Source organism: Moschus berezovskii, chromosome 9, assembly GCF_049115385.1.
Source record: "Moschus berezovskii isolate FMDL1 chromosome 9, NW_MosBer_1.0, whole genome shotgun sequence".
NCBI lineage: Eukaryota > Metazoa > Chordata > Mammalia > Artiodactyla > Moschidae > Moschus > Moschus berezovskii.
The window spans coordinates 86146354-86166640 of NC_142468.1; the positions used below are offsets into that span (position 1 = coordinate 86146354).

Below are 20287 nucleotides of genomic sequence, written 5' to 3' on the forward strand. Positions count from 1 at the left end.
ATTCCAGGAAGCTGACTAATGTACCTGGAGAAATGTACTGTTTTCTCATCCTTTTCCCTGAAATTCCTGTCAGATCAAGAAGGGATGAGTATCCCCTTTGCTTTACAACTAGGAACGTAACTAGGAACTTGTCCTTGAGTAGGACAAGTCCTTACATTTTCCACCACCATTTCCTTCCTGTTCTCATATACACTTGTCTCAAATGTGTGGGCAGTACTCAGGGATCTTAGTGCTTTCCCCTTTATCTCAGTCTCCTTAGGACAAGATTCCAGTGTGGCAAAACTTACATCAGGAGCTGCTATCAGTGCCAAAAGAAAACCAGACTGTTTACAGTGCAGCCTGCTGTCCAGCAAGGGGCGTCACACCGTAATAGTCATCCAGGAGATCTGATCACCCGAAACTGTCCCAGGCCAGAGTCAAGGCTCCGAGCTGAGCAACTAAGAACCAACATTTCTGAAGGTCTTTGGTGAAAGGTTTTCAGGTTTGTGACTCAAAGAGTTGTCTTTCCCCCAAAGAATTCTATTATCCCACCAATACCCACTCTTCTTTCCTGCTCTCTTGTGGAAAGCAGGTGATTGTTACTAACCACCTCAATCCACCCACGGATGAATTGAAACCCAAAGTTCATCTGAAACCCAAAGTTCATATGCAATTAAGGCTTGTGTTCTTTGGGACAGAAGTATCAACAAAGATGTAGTTGGCTTTCCATATGAAATACATACCTAACAGCTCTACTTGGAAGGCTGATGCATTTTACTACATATAAATTATACCTCAATTAAAAATAAAACAAAATAAAACTCTATTAACAGACTCAACCCCTCAGGGAATCTGCTCATACTAGACTAACAGCTCTCATGGGGTTTTCTAAACCTCCATATCCTGCCCCATTATTTTTTCCCCAAAAAAGCAGCAAAAAAATATGAATATCTTCCCCTTTAACTACAATTATTTTTCTCAGTGTATGTCTTCCATCCAATTATGTGGAGTATCACTGGACTTCCTAGGTGAGCAAAAGATAAAATTTTAAAGCAACTTACAGAGCTGAAGGGATGAGCTAACTGTAGCCCTGAGAAGTTGAGTGAGCTCTCTGAGGTCACACACATACCATGGCCTAGGAGCAGGCACCTACCCTCCTTGAGCACAGGCTGGGAAAAGCACAAATGACCTCAATGCATCATTTTAAGAATGGGCATTTTAAAAAGAGCAACACTCTACGTAGCTCAGTCCCAGCACAGAACTATTTTCAACCACCCCAAAATTCTTCCCAATGAAATACTCACCTCAAAGAATAAATAACATTAAACCAAGAGTTAATAAACATTCAAGCAACTTGAAATTTTATTTTGAAAATAGCTATTTTGATATAATATCCAGTTTCTCATGTATTAGAATAAATTCTTTACAACATTGATCATCATCACCACTTCTGGGTATTTGTACATAATCTCTGAGTAAAATATATTCACACTAGGCAAGGCTAGAATATTGAAACTATGACAAACAATGCTTATCTTAAGTTTGTTAATAACAAAACTATAGTAGTTGTACACTAGAACAGATGTTTCAAATGTTTGCCATTCAAAGATAAGCTTGGTGAAACAAAACCAATATAAGTATACATAAATTTCTTGTCTTCTTTGCTATCAGTCTTTCAGAAAGCTGAAGTTCCATTACAAACACTTCAAATTTCCACTTCAGAGTGAGCAGAAAAATGAGAAGACATTATTTCCTATTTTACAAAATAGAACACCAAGTCAGAAGAAGAATAAAGCTCATCTTTATGCAATTAACATAAAAGCTTGAGTACACCGATCCTTCTCCAAGAAATAGAGACGCCAGCCCTGCAAGACAGGCAGCCAACAGGCCAAAGAATGGATGGCCAGCACACAGCCTTCTCTACTCTGCATGACTTACTCAGGACTGATGCAAACTCTGTCAAGTCATTTTTTTCTAGACTTCCAAGGATCTTGGGTATGTAAACTCAATGATTAAAAGGCATTTTTCTGAATTTGCAAAAGGAAATCTGAATAATCAGAACAAAGATCCAATTGCTTTGCACATGCATAGATGTTCACCATTACACTCAAATCCAGTGGCAGGCTTTTTATCAAATTCATATCCAAAGCACGGAGTTCCAAATATGCAACCATGTACACTGCAGAAAACAAAGAGACTCCTTACAATGAGTAGACTGATTTTGTACTCTGAGATGAAATCAGACATATTTAGTCCTCTAAGAAGGTCTAGTGAGGCTTAAACTGGGGGTGGGGGTGGGGTCGGATATAGAAACTGCTCAGAAAAAAAGCTGTAAACACTCATCCTTGAAAAAGCGTACACAAACATGCAATCCTTGTCTAGACAATGTCTTCAGTAACAGAACCTGAAAATATTAAACTTTCTTTGCTTTTGTCACTGAAGCAAATGTAAACTTTCTACGACACTATGTGTGTATGCATATATATATGTATAAAATAACCAGCTCGTATGTGCCTTTAATGCTATAAATACTCATTGCCTTTTTGGTACTTTTAAAGCAGAGCCAAAATCAGTTTGGAAATTTGTTCTGGATTCCCAAGTTGGTTCCCTATGACTTGTAGATGCCTAAGAAGTGGCTGGTTCTCTGAAACTGCCAGTTCACACCCCTGTGCAGCTGTTCCAAGCTAACTGGGATTCCAGGGAAAGTGACTGGACTGACCACAGGCCTCACAGGTGCCTAAACAGCAACTTATTGAAACCTGAAGCCACTTCTCAGTCAACTCTATGGTCCAAGGGAGTGCTAACCTGTCTCTTCCCATTTTCCCACCACTCACTAGAGGGGCAGCCAACAGCTGGAAGCCTTTGCAATGAGTACAAACAAGCAGAAACACTCACAGGGCAGCATTTCTCTTAAGTGTATTTCTCAGAACACAAGTCCCACATGACACTTACTTTAAAAAAAGTCCACATAAAAATAGGAAAATGGTGTGTAAAATACGGGTCCTCATTGGAGTTTGAAACCACCAACAGCACATCGAAGGTTCTGAGAAGCCTACAGTAACTTCACTTTGTCTAATCCAGAATTTTCCAAACCTATTTGGCCAAAGACCTCTCGTTTCATACAATAACAATATATTCTGCCAAAATATATCTTAAACTGCTTCTCCAAAGAACTAAAATATAGTTTTTTAAAAAATCTTACAAGATAATTTCAAATTAAGAATAATGAGGATATAAAAACACTTATTTTCCTGCATTTTTTAAAGGAACTATTTGCTCTGCTTTGAACAGTCTTTTATTATAACATTTCACTCTCTATTTATAAATATCCAACTCAGAGTAACCGTTTCTTATATCACTGTTCAAGAATGTTAGTTCTCATCAGTAATCATTGGCCTCCTCATCAGGACAAAAAATTTTTGTATGCTTTCTGATTCTAAGAATACCTCTCCACCTCAATCACAATAATTTTAAGTCTAGGGCAGGTAATCTGGGGTTTAAACAAACATTATATCCCAACATGAGTTTTGGGATAAATAATTTTACAAATGCTTAAAAAAACAAAAAAAAAGCACATCACTCTATGTCTCCATGTACACCCGGGGCAGATTCATGTCAATGTATGGCAAAACCAACCAATAAAATATTGTAAAATAATTAGCCTCCAATAAAAAAATAAATAAAAAGAAAATCAACATTTTGAAGATTTAATTACGCTTCAATTAAACTTTTGAGACTAGGATTACTGACCTTTGGTTCACGTAATTAACAGATTTCTTAATAATCTAGTAATTTCTTAGGAAATATGAAAACATTGAAAAGTAAATGCAAATTACACAAAGCTAAACAAGAGAAAAGACAAAAAATAATTCTAAGTGCCAACAACATATACAGAATACCATCATTACAATCCAAATATGCTATGTGGCTCTGCTCAGGATTTGAATTAGATAAATAACTAAACCAAAACAAAGTCAATCACTAAATCCTTGTAAGCCTAAAACAAAAAACACTGACAGACACTACACTTTGTTCATCAGAGCATGGTCCTAGTGTTGCTAGCGAGAAAACACCTGCAAAATAAAAGATTATTTATTTATGGAGGAGCTTTTTTCAAAATATTTTAAACCCAGGTACCATAGGGAGAAAAGATATAAACATAAAGATCATAGAAGGGGTTCTTGGTTTTAGCTTGTTTAATCTTTGCTGATAAGGCAAACCAAATCTTTAGATAATCATATGTTATAAAGTTGAATTTGTTTTTATCTTTAAACTTGGAATGAAATAAATTAATTTATATTATGCATTTATTCATCTGGAACTGAATACTGAATACTATGTCTGAAGCATTAACTTGTAAATCAGTTTATCTAAAGATAAATTCACTCTATTGAATTTACTTTTAAAAAACCCTTTTATTCTGAAATAATTAGACTCACAAAAAGAAGTTGCAAAAATAGTACAGAGAAAGCCTATGTAACCATCCCTCAGCTTCTTGTCTTCACATGTAAGCACTTGTATTTTGGTTTTAGAGGGATACAATTTTTGACAGCTTATGAAAAAAATCTAATAACCTGGTAAATAACTATTCCTGGAAGAGGCTCTAAGAAAACTACTGCTGACTTCAAATGCCACTTTTATCACATGATACCACCTTTAAAAATTGGTTTTCTGAGATACTATCACTGTTACCAATTTCTGCCTCTTTTGATGTCTAGTTTTTTCCATTTTGGTAGACTTCTGAGAACTGTACCTTAGCTCTGATTGAAATAAGCTTTCCCATTCTTTTAAGTTAATGTATCTTGCCATAGTAAATGAATAGAAATTACAAATAGAAATCAAAATTCTTTGATTTAATGTAAAATCTCTAGTACTCAAAAACATATCTAGGTTTAAATTTGATTCATTTGCCAGTACCAAACTTTTAGGGGAAAAAAACATTGTGTAGGAATGACTATCCTTAAAGGTCTTTTGTAGTTTCTTTGGTGTTATGAGAATGGTCAATCTTATGGACGACCGATGACAGTTTGCGGATGAAAGATCTTTATCTTATGGGAATTATCTGACCAATTTTCTCATCCTATACTGCCAAGAAACATAAACACCAACACAGTCCTTTTTATCATATTATCCTCTACCACAGTGTTTTAAGATTGTGGATCATTTATCTCAGCAAACTCGAACTTTTTCCAAAGCATATTCTGACAGCTTGATCACAAGCTCTCTATCGAGTCCTGAAAGTTGTTCCTTTCCAAGAGCTTCCTATATATGTGGCCGATGCCTGGAGTGGTTTGTGCTCAGTGATAGCTTCCTAGCATCTCATTAGCTTTTACCAAAAAAGCACAACTAAGTAACCCAGTGTATAAATTCTCACTTATCTAACTCATACTTCGCCTCTTAGCAAAGATAGTCTGGAAGTATCATGGCCTACACGGCACACAGCTAAAGGCAGTTCAAAGCAGGAATGACTGAAAGGAAATAAAATCATATTTACAGTCATCTTTTCTACTAAAAAAAGGACAAAACTTGCTATTCCAGAATGATACCTTTTGATTCAACTTTCAACACATCAAACATTACAATATGCTTATTGGCTGCAACTTTATGTCATAAGAACACAATACCCCACATTCTTATAAAAACATAAACACATTTTTCTTACTCATAGACATTAGTCACTTTATTGACAGAAAGCTTTACATAACCCCGTATTATTCTTTGATTTTGTCCATAGGGCAACTTGGGAGTTAAATTTACCATTCAATTTTAGAGTTAGCATAGTTAGGGTTGGGTTAGTATAGTTCTACCTCCTACAAATTTTTTATTTTTCCAAAACCCAATTTTAGCTGTCCTATCTTACATATGTTTAACAATTGTAAGTCACTTCAATTGCTTTTTGAAAGCTTCAATAGAAATCATAATTGAAAATGATTAACCACTAAAGCATAAACAGATGTCTGATTAATGTGCTAACCACCTTTCTTCAGTATACATTAATCCCAGAAGATAATAAAGTCCTACAGTCATGATTTCCAACATATAATATTCATACAGATTTCTGACTGCTGGAATCTTAATAGAAGACTAACACACACCACCACACAAACACACACACACACACACACACACACACACACACACCCTCTCTACAGATTTCCGACTGCTGGACTCTAACAGAAGACTAATAACATAAAACACGCACACACACCCTCCCCTGCCCCCACCCACTCTCCCACCTGTTGCAGAAGTAATGTGAAACAGATGAGTGACTTTCTCTCAATGTATCCAAACAGACAACCAATGAAGATTACCTTGTGTCTCATTAAAACTTTCAAGAAAAAATATTTATGATGACTTAAAGACTCCTATATAAATAGCTACCTAATACAGAACAAATTGAGAGGATGCAGGTCAAACACTACTGAGCTCCACTCGGCTCAAATTAGACAAGTCTACTGACTCCAAAGCTGTTTTCCTAACATGGGGGTTTCAGCAGGATGAGATAAGATTTGCTGAGCACCATAGTAATCTTTTAAGACACTAATCAAAAACATGGTCCTATATTTAAAAAACCCCAGAAGTGATTTTAAGAAGGCAGAAGCACCTCAGCCACTAAAATAAGCAAGATTCAAAGTAAAATTACCCACACAGCAACTCTTTTAACAGTTCAGCAACCAATAAATGGAAAATGTTCCTTAAAATATGCTATTTCCGATTATTCCAAAGAATCCTTCAACTGGAGTTAAGCTCTATGGAAAGTAATTAGTTGTCATAAAGCTTCTGACCACGTGGTATGTTTCTTAGGAAAGAACACTGGTCTGAGCCAAGCATGGTGAACTTGAACCAGATACACAGTAGGTGCTTTCAGTTCTGTGGCGGTGGGCTCCTCCTGAGTAGTGTCTAACAATTGAGCAAGTGTCGTAAGACTTTCTTTACAGCCTAATATAAAAGTGATGCTAACATTCAGCTCTCCTGAAATCAATCCAAGAAAGAGATGACTAGTGTTAAAGATGTACTACAAATACACAGGCCTAAAGCTTCAATTACTCTTGCCTGGAAAATCCCATGTGGAGGAGCCTGGTGGGCTGCAGTCCATGGGGTTGCTAAGAGTCGGACATGACTAAGCGACTTCACTTTCACTTTTCACTTTCATGCACTGGAGTAGGAAATGGCAACCCATTCCAGTGTTCTTGCCTTGAGTATCCCAGGGACGGGGGAGCCTGGTGGGCTGCCGTCTATGGGGTCACACAGAGTCGGACACGACTGAAGCGACTTAGTAGCAGCAGCAGCAAAGCTTCAATAAATTAAAACAGCCCTTGCTAACCTATACTGAACACATCATCAAATACTATTATACTGAAGTACATATAGTCAGACAAATATTAATATATTATCATCTTTAATATTTATATATATGGTACTAACTCCCCCAAAGGTTAGACTTGTGAGATAATTAAGAAACACATTCCTTGCTGTTTTTTAACATTAAATACAGGTTTTCTATTAAAGAGAATATTAGAATAATATTTTTTTCCTGGTGTCTAAAATAGGCATCAGATTTCTAAACAGAAGAGAAAAGGCCTTAGGCAAAGAGCCACATATTAAATATTCGGACTGGTCCAAGGATACTAAATTAATAAATTAACTTGAATAAATTAAGTGTGCACATTCAGAACAGAAGTGGAGCTTTGGGCCAGCAACATGTGAACCAAAGGCAAAAATCTGCCAAGGTTAAGGCTGGTTTTTATATACAGTACAATGTATTTTCTTTCCCCCCCAAGTTCATTTAGCATTCACGCTGACGTTATTTAAAGTGCATTGCCAAGCTAAAACAGAAGCTTCCTAACGAAAAAAAATTGCTGTCATAGAAAGTTTCTTTTGTTTTAGAGTCTTCCTTCTACCTATTTTTAGCATTTTCTTTTTGCCTTTCACACACTTAGTGTAAGAGATTTCTGCAACAACCACATGACTTTGGACACAAAGCAGGGCTGTCAGGGTGACAGTCGTTGTAAGGAATTACTTTCTTCTTCTGCTGGAGTCAATTTAAGTGTTGGCAGTTTCCGAGGAGGAAGCTGAGGGCTTTGGCGAAGATTGTCATCCATCTGTGGAAAAGTACAAAAGGTACATCTGACTAATAGCTATGGTACCGCTAATATGGACTGTGGCGTCCCCATCCAAACTATAGCCTAGAAGAGTACAGAACCTTATGTCTCTAGCACTGCTAGAGAACTCTCTTTCTTGCAAATAATCTCTAAAGAATTCTAAACATCAAACCTAAATACTGGCTGATTTAGTACATGTATGGGGTTTCCCTTGTGGCTCAGCTGGTAAATAATCCACCTGCAGTGTGGAAGACCTGGGTTTGATCCCTGGGTTGGGAAGATCCCTGGAGAAGGGAAAGGTTACCCACTCTAGTATTCTGGCCTGGAGAATTCCATGGACTGTAGTCTATGGGGTTGCAAAAAGTCGGACACGACTGAGCGACTTTCACTTAGTATATGTATAAAAGCAGTATGGCTCATTCTTGATGTCTTCACAAAATTACAGCAGTGCCACAAAATGAACAGTCTACTGAATTCAACCACAGTACAACTTGGTTTAAGAAACCTTCTAATACTAAGTGTAAAAGCAACACTTCTGTTAGACTGCTTTCCACAGGCTACCAAGTATATTCTCATTTGAGCTTCCCAAGACAACTATAAAGAAAAAAAGACAATCATTCTCTATTTTACAGATTAGCAAAAGGAAGCTCAGAAAGGTTATCAGATTTGCATTAGCAAAGCCAGCATTAGAGCTGAGATGTGAACCCTGGTCTTATTCTAACACTATTGTTCTTTCAACTATACCTCAAGTCTCAATAAAAATGACCTGTACCCTACTCAAAAAGATCACCTCTTTTAGGATCTGAGTATTTAGACCAAGGAAGGCTAGGAAAAAACAGAAGGATAAATACCTTAGACCTCATCCAGAGGCACTGCAAACAATGGATCAGTTCTAAGTCTAGAGAAACAAAGTAACGTGGAGCACATTTAGAAAATGTCCAAGAGTTTCAGGGGTACATTAACATTCCTGAAAACATCCAGAAAGGGGTTATTTAGATCTGAGTCAGACTCTAGAAAACTACCTTTAACCAGGGTACCCCAAAACCAGAGTTCAAGGTCCTGGTGTTAAGCTACTTCATAAAAGTCTTGAAAGCAGCTGCCATCGATGACCCAAAACCAAGAGAATACAGCGTATTATCACCTAGCTGGTAGACAGGCTTTTTAAAAGAGTTTTAACATGTGTAGCGCAAAACTCTCTCCTTTCAAGATGCTTTTATAAAGCACCAAGGAAATGCTTCAGCAGAGGTACATGGGGTATATGATCAAAGGAAAAGAATAAAAGATGAACTCAGTTTTCCAATGGACAAGAGTATTTTCAGTGAACTATCTGAATCAGCTGTGTTAAGATGCCTTGTTTTTCTTGCAAGAACTAAGCTCCTCAAACATAACTCTCTTTTTTTTAAGCTCTAGATTTTCTGTGTAAATGCTGAACAGTGGTAGTCAAGAGAATCTGTTGTTCTATTCTCTTGTAGCAAACAGTGATCTGGACTAAAGAGCAGATGGGAAGTGGAGTGGGGAGAGGCGCTGACACAGGGTCAGGAGACTCTCATATAGAGATGATGCTAAAGTGAACGGCACAGAAGTGGTGGCAGGGCCTCTTGGTTTCACTTTCTGCAAATGTAGGTCTGAAATGAATGTGCCACAGATGGAAATGAAAACTACACTGGATAGTCTTCATCCAGCAGAAGAGTATCTACAACAGTCTGAATACTTTTTCCCTTATCCACACTTAACTCTTGGTATATTTCCTCTCATGAGATTTACTGCGTTGGGCTAAGAATTAAGACAAACTTGGCTTTCATTCAGCTTACCGAAACTTTAACAAGAGGCACATAAGTAAGAAGTTAAGTGTTAGTCGCTCAGTTGTGTCTGATTCTTTGCAACCCTGTGGACTGTAGCCCATCAGGATCCTCTGCTCATGGGATTCTCCAGGCAAGAATCCTGGAGTGGGTAGCCATTCTCTTCTCCAGGGGATCATGAAGTGAAGTGAAGTGAAGTGAAAGTCGCTCAGTCACGTCTGACTCTTTGCGACCCCATGGACTACACAGTGCATGGAATTCTCCAGGCCAGAATCCTGGAGTGGGCAGCCTTTCCCTTCTCCAGGGGACCTTCCCAACAAAGGGATTGAACCTAGTCTCCTACATTGCAGGCGGATTCTTTACCAGCTGAGCCACAAGAGAAGCCCAAGAATATACCATAAAAAGAAATAAAATGGTCATTCTAGAGAGTGGCAGATGTAAACCTGGCTATTACCACCAGTAGTAATGGATACATAACTTCATTCATGAGTTACACTGCTGACTAACTACAAAGCCCATCGGTTCAGTTCAGTTGCTCAGTCGTGTCCGACTCTTTGCGACCCCATGGGAATCACAGCACGCCAGGCCTCCCTGTCCATGGAATCTAATTACTGGGGTTCAGATTCTCTCTCAACTTCTTGCCAGCTGAATGACCTCGGGCAGATGATGTTATAAGCTACCCTTGCAGCTTCAGTTACCTCATCTGTAAAACGGGGATAACAGAGTACCTGCACACACAGGGCTGCTGTGAGATTAAGTGAGAAAACTCACATACAGCTCACATGATACAGTGCCTGCTGCTCAATCCCTGAAACCTCCAGTCAGTGTTATTAGGCCATAATGACCCCTTAGTTTGTGAAAGAATGAAGCATTATCCATTTGTACAAGAAAAAAGCAAGTTTATCAAACACTTGAGGAAAAAACTGTATAACTCTCTTTTTCCACCTAGAATCACCCTTGAAATTTCCATTGCTGGTTCCCTCCCCTGCCCAATCCCTCAATATTTCTCTCAACAAATGCATACTCCCTAAGTGGCAAATATCCACACTAGCCAAAAACTGTAAACAACATTTAGAACAGAGGATAGGAAGGAGAAAAAATAAAAACACATTTATGTGAAAGAAAGAAAAAGACACCATGGTGCTATTAGTAAGGAAGAATAAGCACAGGAGCGCACAATCAAGAAACGCTAACCCTAAGAGACGGAAAGGAGCAGACAAGCAAGCAAGAAGTGTTTTCTATTTCTTTCTCTCTCCCCCTCTTTTTTTAAAGCCAAAGTCTCCTAACTTGAAAAGTACTGCTAATTGTGTGGGAGAAGTAAACCCAATGCTATTATCAGATCTTTCCCTCAATCAGTCCCTCACCGGCCTTCAAAACACTGTATTTTGTACTGCTTTAGTAAATGTATATTTAAACAACTTTCTGGAAAAAAATAAACTTAAAAAAATAAAGAAAAGGGTAAAGGTAATGCATAACCCAAATTACAATATTAACTGCAGAAAGGAAAATGCTGAACTAGTACAAAATAACGATTGAAGTAAACGTGACCTTTTCAATCAAGTTGGATTCCTTATTTACAAGTTGTGTCAGTTTCTGTAGATTTGCATCTACTGTTTCTTGTCCAGCAGGAGAGATGCCTAAGAAGCCAGGACAGAAATCAGAAAGAGGAAATTTTGAAAGCCTTACAAAAGCTGTTTAGATTCAAAGAATACTGAGTCTATCCACCCTCTAAGTGCTCCATCCCACACCCACCTCCCCAAAAAGGCAAAGTGAAAAACCATTCTCAGTTCAAAGGCAAACTTAAGAGATACAGTAATGCTACAAAACCAAACCCTAAGCCAAAGGACTAAATTTGTCCTTAAGGAGACCCAGTTAGCCAAGTGTTAGGCAGACAGCCAAGGTCATTAATAAGAGCACAGCAGTCCTCACTGCCTTCTCAAATTTGCCTTGTACCTTTTCCCCACCCATTACAAACAAGTCTTTAGTTACAACTACTGCATTTGAAGAGCTTTCTAAGGGCCAAACAAGTATCCATGCCTCCAAAGTACTTGAATGGACTTTTAAAAAATACAGTTTTCTGGGATCTATTCCAGGAATGGATTCTATTCTAATTCAGTGAATCTGGTACAGGACTTAAGATTTTGTATTTGTTCTGTGGTCAGGTTTGCTAACCACTGCTCCCAAGTAACAAGGTTGAAAATTACTCAGTTACATGACTTCCAAACTACTAACCCTTCCCTTGTTACATACAAGTGTATTATATAAAAAACACATAACCCACTATATAAAAAAGTAAACTGTTCCTAAGCCAATGGTCCTTATGACTTCTATTTCTTAAAAGGACAATTTCTGCCAACTCTCCCCATACAAATTTAGTGTCCCAATCACTTAAGCACAAGGCCCCACACTCCCGAAGCAGCAGAGCCTAAGTGACAGAGCCTAAGTGCCCTCTATTACTATACCTCCAGTCTGGCGCAATCAGTTTTCAAGTAGTGGAATCATGGGAGTGTACCTCACCAAAATCAATCTGCTGCTCATTTCTGTTCACGCAGGAAAATGCTAGAAGCAACATTTAAAGTAATTGCCCATTTGTATTAGGATAACGGCTATCTTTCAGCAGGGACACAATAAATACCTGTGTTAACTTTTAGAAGAAAATGACCCACTTCAAAGGGGCAATTTTAAAGAACGAGAAGCGAGAACTGTATAAAATCCAGAAGAACAGACAAAAGGCAAATAGATATTTCTCTATTGAAAGAAGAACTAACACATGGGGAAAAAATAAAGTTGGAAAAAATGCCACTTTTTGAAGTTTTACAAACCAGGATTTCAGAGAAGGAAAGGGCAACCCAATCCAGTGTCTTGCCTGGAGAATCCCAGGGATGAAGGAGCCTGGTGGGCTGCCATCTATGGGGTCGCAGAGTTGGATACAACTGAAGCGACTTAGCAGCAGCAGCAGCAAACCAAGATTTAAAGACAATATACACACGTTTTAAATAAGTAATGGATTTGGTGTACACATCCTTAGGAGAATATGCATATATTCTATGCAAACAAAGATTAGCTGAAGAAGAACCAACTTACCTCCAAGACTAACCCTAAAATAACTACTTAGGATGTCATCACAAAAGCGACACAGGTTGGAGAGCTGCTTCAGATGTTCTTGTAACTGAACTTTAGGAAAACGTACTTTATAAAGAGGTGCGAGAAAACCAAACACATAGGCATCCAAAGTGGAAGGCCTGAAAATAAATTAAGGATTTTTAAAAAGCACATAAGAAAATATTAATCTGGGATTATGCTAAAAACTTTTCTCAAATACATTTATCAATTCTGCAGTATACAATATAGTCTTTTAAAAGATTTACTAACCCATTTGGGCTTATAAAAATGAAGCAATTAGGGTTTTACTCATTAGTAGTTTTTAAAAGTACTCTACCCATTTTATTTAGAAGAAAATTTAAGTTGTAAATTAAAAGATTCATTTTTACTCACAGGCATCATATAGAGACTAGAGACTGGGTGGGAACAGTCTTAAAAGCTTCAAAGTCACATATGCAACATATTAAGTCAATGTTAGATTACCCCAACAGAAAGTTTCCTATAGTAAAAAATCCACTAAGTATTTTTTTAAGTGGCAAACTTATTGGGGATGGGGTAAGAGGAGCAGGCAAGGGAACTTGCTTTAAGTAACTGCTCAATGGATATATGCAAACAAAACATTAAAATGGTTTTATAAGGGAATGTACTCACATATCTCCAAAGAAAAACTGAGATGTTCCCAATCTGTTTGACAGAAGATTTAGGCACTCCTTCGCATCTCTGTATATCTAATAAGGATGAAATTACATCTCAAAAGTAGGAAAGATGCTCGAGAACTCCTTTTCAGTCTGGCATCGATAAGTATTGGGCAGGCCAAAAAGTTTGCTCGGGTTTTTCTGTACCATCTTATCTTACAGAAAAACCCGAATGAATTTTTTGACCAACCCAATAGTTTCATCCCTGTTCTCTTGTCCCTCCTCCAGAGAGCCCTTGTTCTGAAGGTAATTCCAACCATACCTGAGCTTCCACTTCTCGAAGGTGGTAGAGGGGAGGCTCTCCCCTGGTTAGGAGAATCCTATTCAGTGCTCCCTTAGACATTCTTCCAGGCAGGATCAAACTCAAGGGAAAAGGCATTCGTGAAGCAAACCATGGCTTTGTCACAGTAAAGTAATTGTCACTCTCAACCCAGAATGTGTGAAGCTGCAAAAGAAAGGGGAAAAAACACTACAAGGATATTCTTTTATTAAAAGAAGATCATTCAGTAGATGTAAAACTTTTTCATAAATATCTCTGAGTGAAGTTAACTTCATACCCATTTTCCAGCTAGGATGATTCAAGGATAAATCAAGATTTTTAAACATGTGAGTTTTGTTTTGCTCTATCCCAAGCATCCAGAATAAGGCCTGGAACATACTAGGTGCTTAATGAATATTTTCTGAATGAATTACAGTTGGCCCAAATCTATACATGGAGCAACAAACTCTGTCTTTCACAGAGAATTTTTATTTCCAAAATGACACTGTCTTTCACTTTGTTGGTTCCTATACTAGTTGAATGTCTAACAGAATCAACCCACTTTCACAGTTACGTGAAACAATCGAAAATAATACATAAATGAAATTTCCTCTCTTAAGCCTCTTCCATTATTTTTCTTCTAAACAGACTAAGTACATTCTCAGTAAGTCACTAAAATACTGTAATATTCACCAATGCTCACCACTGCAGGAAGAAGCTTCTCTTCAAGGAGAGCAATGTAAGCTAGCGTATCTGCCCCTTGTTTTGCTGAAAGTTCATAATCAGCATTGTATTTCTGTTAAAAAATATAAAACCCAAAACCTCATAAGTCAAGAACATCCCAAAATAGTGAAGCTAAATAAACTAGGACTCCTATTCTTCCTCAAAAATGGCAAACATATTAAAAGGGAAAAGAGAAATACAAATTCAGTAACAAATGCTACTTAATGCAAATAAAGTTCTGAGCATAGCATCATGTACACAGTAAGGTCCATAAATGTTAGTTTTAGTTTTTTAAATTATTAACTATTATTTCAATGATTGTTAATGACCTTAATTTAGTGCACAGCATGTAGTACAAACTTAATGGAAGCTATTATTATTTTTGTTAATTTATAACAAGGAAAAGTTCTAATTAGTTGTGTTCCCCATGAAAAGAGAAAACTTTCCCATTTAGAAAAGTTCTAAATTTTGTTGACATAGGACTTCCTTAACTATTAGTAAAACCAATGATAACTTTCACTTTTATATAAATTGCTACATGTTTAAACATTTTAAATATATAAACCTTGGCATGTTCAGATATTTTGGATACATTATTTCATGAAACATTTAACTGCAACTATTAGTTTAAGTACTTTTAAAAAATAGTTGCTAGTTGATAAGAACTCAGACCTCATACCAAGCACAAAATATGTAGCAGTTCTGGAACTAAATTTACAATCATATCAATAAGTGTAATAGTGAGGATAGCTAAATTGAATCTGCTTATACCTAAACCTCAATAAAAGCCAAGCAAAGTGCATGATCATATAAGCTGACTGTAACTCACTATACAGCTTTCGAATCACAGTACAACTCATTTTAGAGCAGTGACTCTCAGATTTATTTTCTTTATCAAACCCTATGTATCTCCAAGGTGGTTAGGTGGTAAAGAATCTGCCTGTAATGCAGGAGACCCGGGGTTCGATCCCTGGGTAGAGAAGATCCTCTGGGCAAGGGAATGGCAAAGCCACTCTGATATTCTTGCCTGGAGAATCCCCATGGAAAGAGGAACCTGGTGGGCTACAGTCAATGGGGTCGCAAAGAGTTGGACTCAACTAAAGCCATTGAGCATGCATGCATGCATCTCCAAAATAGAATTCTAAAAAGTTATTTTTAATATTTTTCTTTTTTTAAAGTAACATGCAGGGATGGAGAATCTACTTATTCAAAAAGGACCACCCACCTGTTTTCTTAAAAAGTTTAGTATTTTTGCCGGCTGAGAAATAGTATTGTCTTCAGTTGTCAAAACTGGTACATCTCCTATAATCAAAAAACATTTTACACACAAGGAAGCATTTTTATATCCTTTGAAGAGATCCCAGGACCCTTAAAACTATACCAATCACATTTGGAGGAGGAAAAAATGAGTAAGATATTTTAGGTTTTTGCAGTTTTACACACACACACACACACACACACAGAGTTTTGGAGAGCATTTCTTTCCTCATAATTTCCACTTATTTGGCTTGTTCTTTGAAGTATTACTCAGAATGATCAAAACATAAGCAACATACAGTCAAGGTCATGGTGAGAACTAAAACCCCAAGGTACTCCATGGCTACATGCCTCCTAGCTTTAAATGAGAGGGGGAAGGGTGCAGAAAGGGGGCAGAAAGGAGCGTTTAAAAGTTTACAGTGTACCTCGTGAACCTCTCCAGGTGTTATCTATGACATTGACTTTCAGGGGTGCACCAGAAAATTTGGCGTAAGCCTGAAAGAGAGTTTGCAATAAAACATTTTAGGCTGAGTACTAAAGGAAATCTGCAGAGCAGCCTGACTTCAAACCTGGGTCCCCCGAAAGGTAGAAACATCAGACTCCGGAGCTGTATCACTCCCCAGACTGCTAGCCGGCGTTGCGCACGCCCGCTACCAGGGCGCTGGGGGCTTCTTTCACCCCCACCCCAACATTCAGGGAACACAGAGCAGGGAGCGCGCGCCCCCTGCTTTGGGCTTTCATTCCACCGCCCAGACAGCTTTGCATGATTGAAAACACTCGGAGCCAAGCGGAGGAGCCATGACTTCCCCCCCGTGGCTTCGGCGGGGACACAGGCTAGGCTGTAACTTCTCGGACGCAAGGGAGCCCAGATTGCTGCAGCAAGCAGCGTCCGGGCCGGCCCGGGCCGGAGCGCCGCCGGGACCCGGCCAGCCAGCCTCGCGCCTCCGGCCCCGCCCCTTCGCGCCCGCGCCCGCGCCAGCGAGACGGCCTCACCAGCACCACCAGGGAGTCGCTGTGCACCGACGGGAGCCCCCAGCCGCCTCCCCAGCAACTGAGCTCCAAGGGGGCCGCCATCTTGCCGGGCCGACCTTGGTTATCCCGGAAGTGCTTTTGCCACCTACTTTCCGGCAGGTGGAATCACGGGGGCGGGGCGAGAAGGGAGAAGAGATCTCTGGGGACCAGGAGAGATGCGGGAAGGACCTCTGGAGGGGTTAATCGCATGTTTAGAATCGGCTTGGCTTAGGGGTTGAGAGTCCTGGGCAGTAAGTCAGATAGCCTGCTAGTAAGTCCCCAGATCAGTTCAGTTCAGTCGCTCAGTCGTGTCCGACTCTTTGCAACCCCATGAATCGCAGCACGTCAGGCCTCCCTGTCCATCACCAACTCCCGGGGTTCACTCAAACTCATGTCCACAGAGTCGGTGATGCCATCCAGCCATCTCATTCTCTGTCGTCCCCTTCTCCTCCCACCCCCAACCTTTCCCAGCATCATACTCTTCTCCAGTGAGTCAACTCTTTGCATGAGGTATTGGAGTTTCAGCTTTAGCATCAGTCCTTCCAATGAACACCCAGGATTGATCTCCTTTAGAATGGACGGTTGGATCTCCTTGCAGTACAAGGGATTCTCAAGAGTCTTCTTCAGCACCACAGTTCAAAAGCATCAATTCTTTAGCGATCAGTTTTCTACACAGTCCAACTCTCACATCCATACATGACCATGGGAAAAACCATAGCCTTGACTAGACGGGCCTTTGTTGGCAAAGTAATGTCTCTGCTTTTTAATATGCTATCTAGGTTGGTCATAACTTTCCTTCCAAGGAGTAAGCGTCTTTTAGTTTCATGGCTGCAATCACCATCTGCAGTGATTTTGGAGCCCCCCAAAATAAAGTCTGACACTGTCTCCACTGTTTCCCCAACTATTTGCCATGAAGTGATGGGACCAGATGCCATGATCTTCGTTTTCTGAATGTTGAGCTTCAAGCCAACCTTTTCACTCTCCTCTTTCACTTTCATCAAGAGGCTTTTGAGTTCCTCTTCACTTTTTGCCATAAGGGTGGTGTCATCTGCATATCTGAGGTTATTAATATTTCTCCCAGCAATCTTGATTCCAGCTTGTGCTTCTTCCAGCCCAGCGTTCCTCATGATGTACTCTGAATATAAGTTAAATAAGCAGGGTGACAATATACAGCCTTGACGTATTCCTTTTCCTATTTGGAACCAGTCTGTTGTTCCATGTACAGTTCTGACTGTTGCTTCCTGACCTGCATACAGGTTTCTCAAGAGGCAGGTCAGTTGGTTTGGTATTCCCATCTCTTTCAGAATGTTCCACAGTTTATTGTGATCCACACAGTCAAAGGCTTTGGCATAGTCAATGAAGCAGAAATAGATGTTTTTCTGGAACTCTCTTGCTTTCCCCATGATCCAGCAGATGTTGGCAATTTGATCTCTGGTGCCTCTGCCTTTTCTAAAACCAGCTTGAACATCTGGGAGCTCACGGTTCACATACTGCTGAAGCCTGGCTTGGAGAATTTTGAGCATGACTTCACTAGCGTGTGAGATGAGTGCAATTGTGCGGTAGCTTGAGCATTCTTTGGCATTGCCTTTCTTTGGGATTGGGATGAAGACTGACCTTTTCCAGTCCTGTGGCCACTGCTGAGTTTTCCAAATTTGCTGGCATATTGAGTGCAGCACTTTCACAGCATCATCTTTCAGGATTTGAAATAGCTCAACTGGAATTCCATCACCTCCACTAGCTTTGTTCGTAGTGATGCTTTCTAAGGCCCGCTTGACTTCACATTCCAAGATGTCTGGCTCTAGGTCAGTGATCACGTTATCGTGACTATCTTGGTTGTGAAGATCTTTTTTGTACAGTTCTTCTGTGTATTCTTGCCACCTCTTCTTAATATCTTCTGCTTCTGTTAGGTCCATACCATTTCTGTCCTTTATCGAGCCCGTCTTTGCATGAAATGTTCCCTTGGAATCTCTAATTTTCTTGTAGAGATCTCTTGTTTTTCCTATTCTGTTGTTTTCCTCTATTTCTTTGCATTGATCACTGAGGAAGGCTTTCTTATCTCTCCTTGCTATTCTTTGGAACTCTGCATTCAGATGCTTATATCTTTCCTTTTCTCCTTTGCTTTTCGCTTCTCTTCTTTTCACAGCTATTTGTAAGGCCTCCTCAGACAGCCATTTTGCTTTTTTGCATTTCTTTTCCATGGGGATGGTCTTGGTCCCTGTCTCCTGTACAATGTCACGAACCTCCGTCCAGAGTTCATCAGGCACTCTATCTATCAGATCTAGTCCCTTAAATCTATTTCTCACTTCCACTGTATAATCATAAGGGATTTGATTTAGGTCATATCTGAATGGTCTAGTGGTTTTCCCTACTTTCTTCCATTTAAGTCTGAATTTGGCAATAAGGAGTTCATGATCTGAGCCACAGTCAGCTCCTGGTCTTGTTTTTGCTAACTGTATACAGCTTCTCCATCTTTGACTGCAAAGAATATAATCAATCTGATTTTGGTGTTGACCATCTGGTGATGTCCATGTGTAGAGTCTTCTCTTGTGTTGTTGGAAGAGGGTGTTTGCCTAATGTGTCCCATGGAGAAGGAAATGACAACCCACTCCAGTATTCTTGCCTGAAGAATCCCATGGTCAGAGGTGTTCATGAGGGTTTGGACATGACTTAGCGACTAAAAGCAAGCAGTGTGTCCCAATCCCTTTGACCATTGCCACCCTGGGCCTAAACAAACCCATTTGTCGAACTAGGAATAGCAATTTAGTCACAAGATTGTTCTGTTTAAAACTATGACATGGGGGTGAAGAACTTGACATACATAGTAGGCACCCTAATTGTTTGACCCCTTTCCCCCATATGTTTGGCTTCTGCTTCTTGCCATTCTCAGTCTCAGTCACCTGCATGTTTACTTGTTACACTTTTTCTAAAAGTAGCAAGTTTCCTGGAGTTTGTCAAGTTTCCTGGAGTTTGAAGAATTCTGCCATCCTTCAGTCTGGAATATCTTTCTTTCTTCCCTGGCTCTGCTCCCTCAAAGATGAGTTTAACTGTCACCTCCCTGGTACAGTTTTCCAAAGTCAAAAACTTCTGGATCCCTGCAACCTCTTGTACATACTTGAATTGTAGCTTCTACCTGATACAAACTTTTTGCCTTTCAGTGTACTGAAAGTTCTTGGAAGACAGAGCTGGGCTGGCTTCCTAGATGTGAGACCTCTGCAATTACACAGAGACCTGTGCTTAGAAAACTCACACTTGCCTTAATGTTCTGGTGTTATTGTTTTGAAATTCTTAATAATTTTTTAACAGAGGGCCCTGAGTTTTTCATTTCAATTGGGCCCTGCAGCGTGTCATCAGTTATGTCTG

The 20287-nt window shown here is 39.4% G+C and overlaps 1 protein-coding gene across 4 annotated transcripts; it reads right to left on the bottom strand.

Annotated features, from left to right (window-relative positions):
- Positions 1-1242: 1242 nt before the first annotated feature.
- On the bottom strand, positions 1243-17014 carry MTX3 (metaxin 3). Of its 4 annotated transcripts, XR_008687210.2 has the most exons (10): positions 16910-17014; positions 16342-16411; positions 15885-15961; positions 14640-14732; positions 13940-14122; positions 13634-13710; positions 12965-13122; positions 12343-12439; positions 11429-11517; positions 8059-8081 (listed from the first exon to the last, which is right to left on the bottom strand). XR_008687210.2 is itself a non-coding variant. In XM_055435791.2 (9 exons), the coding sequence occupies exons 1-9, from the start codon at positions 16988-16990 to the stop codon at positions 7971-7973; spliced, it is 939 nt and encodes a 312-aa protein (XP_055291766.2). In that variant the 5' UTR covers positions 16991-17014; the 3' UTR covers positions 1244-7970. The 4 variants fall into 4 exon arrangements, 3 of the variants coding, with proteins under 3 accessions (XP_088696025.1, XP_055291766.2, XP_055291770.2); XM_055435791.2 differs by lacking the exon at positions 12343-12439 and having other exon boundaries at positions 1244-8081; XM_088839899.1 differs by lacking the exons at positions 12343-12439; positions 14640-14732 and having other exon boundaries at positions 1243-8081.
- Between the last annotated feature and the right edge of the window lie 3273 nt (positions 17015-20287).

What these genes read in the sequence shown, in the direction of transcription:
- MTX3 (XM_055435791.2), bottom strand. Translation starts at nt 16,990, where the DNA reads ATGGCGGCCCCCTTGGAGCTCAGTTGCTGGGGAGGCGGCTGGGGGCTC. An exon ending in TTCGAGAAGTGGAAGCTCAG is followed by an intron (nt 13,711 to 13,939) that starts GTATGGTTGGAA and finishes CATCCTTATTAG; the next exon opens with ATATACAGAGATGCGAAGGA. An exon ending in AATCCAACTTGATTGAAAAG is followed by an intron (nt 8,082 to 11,428) that starts GTCACGTTTACT and finishes ACTTTTCCACAG; the next exon opens with ATGGATGACAATCTTCGCCA.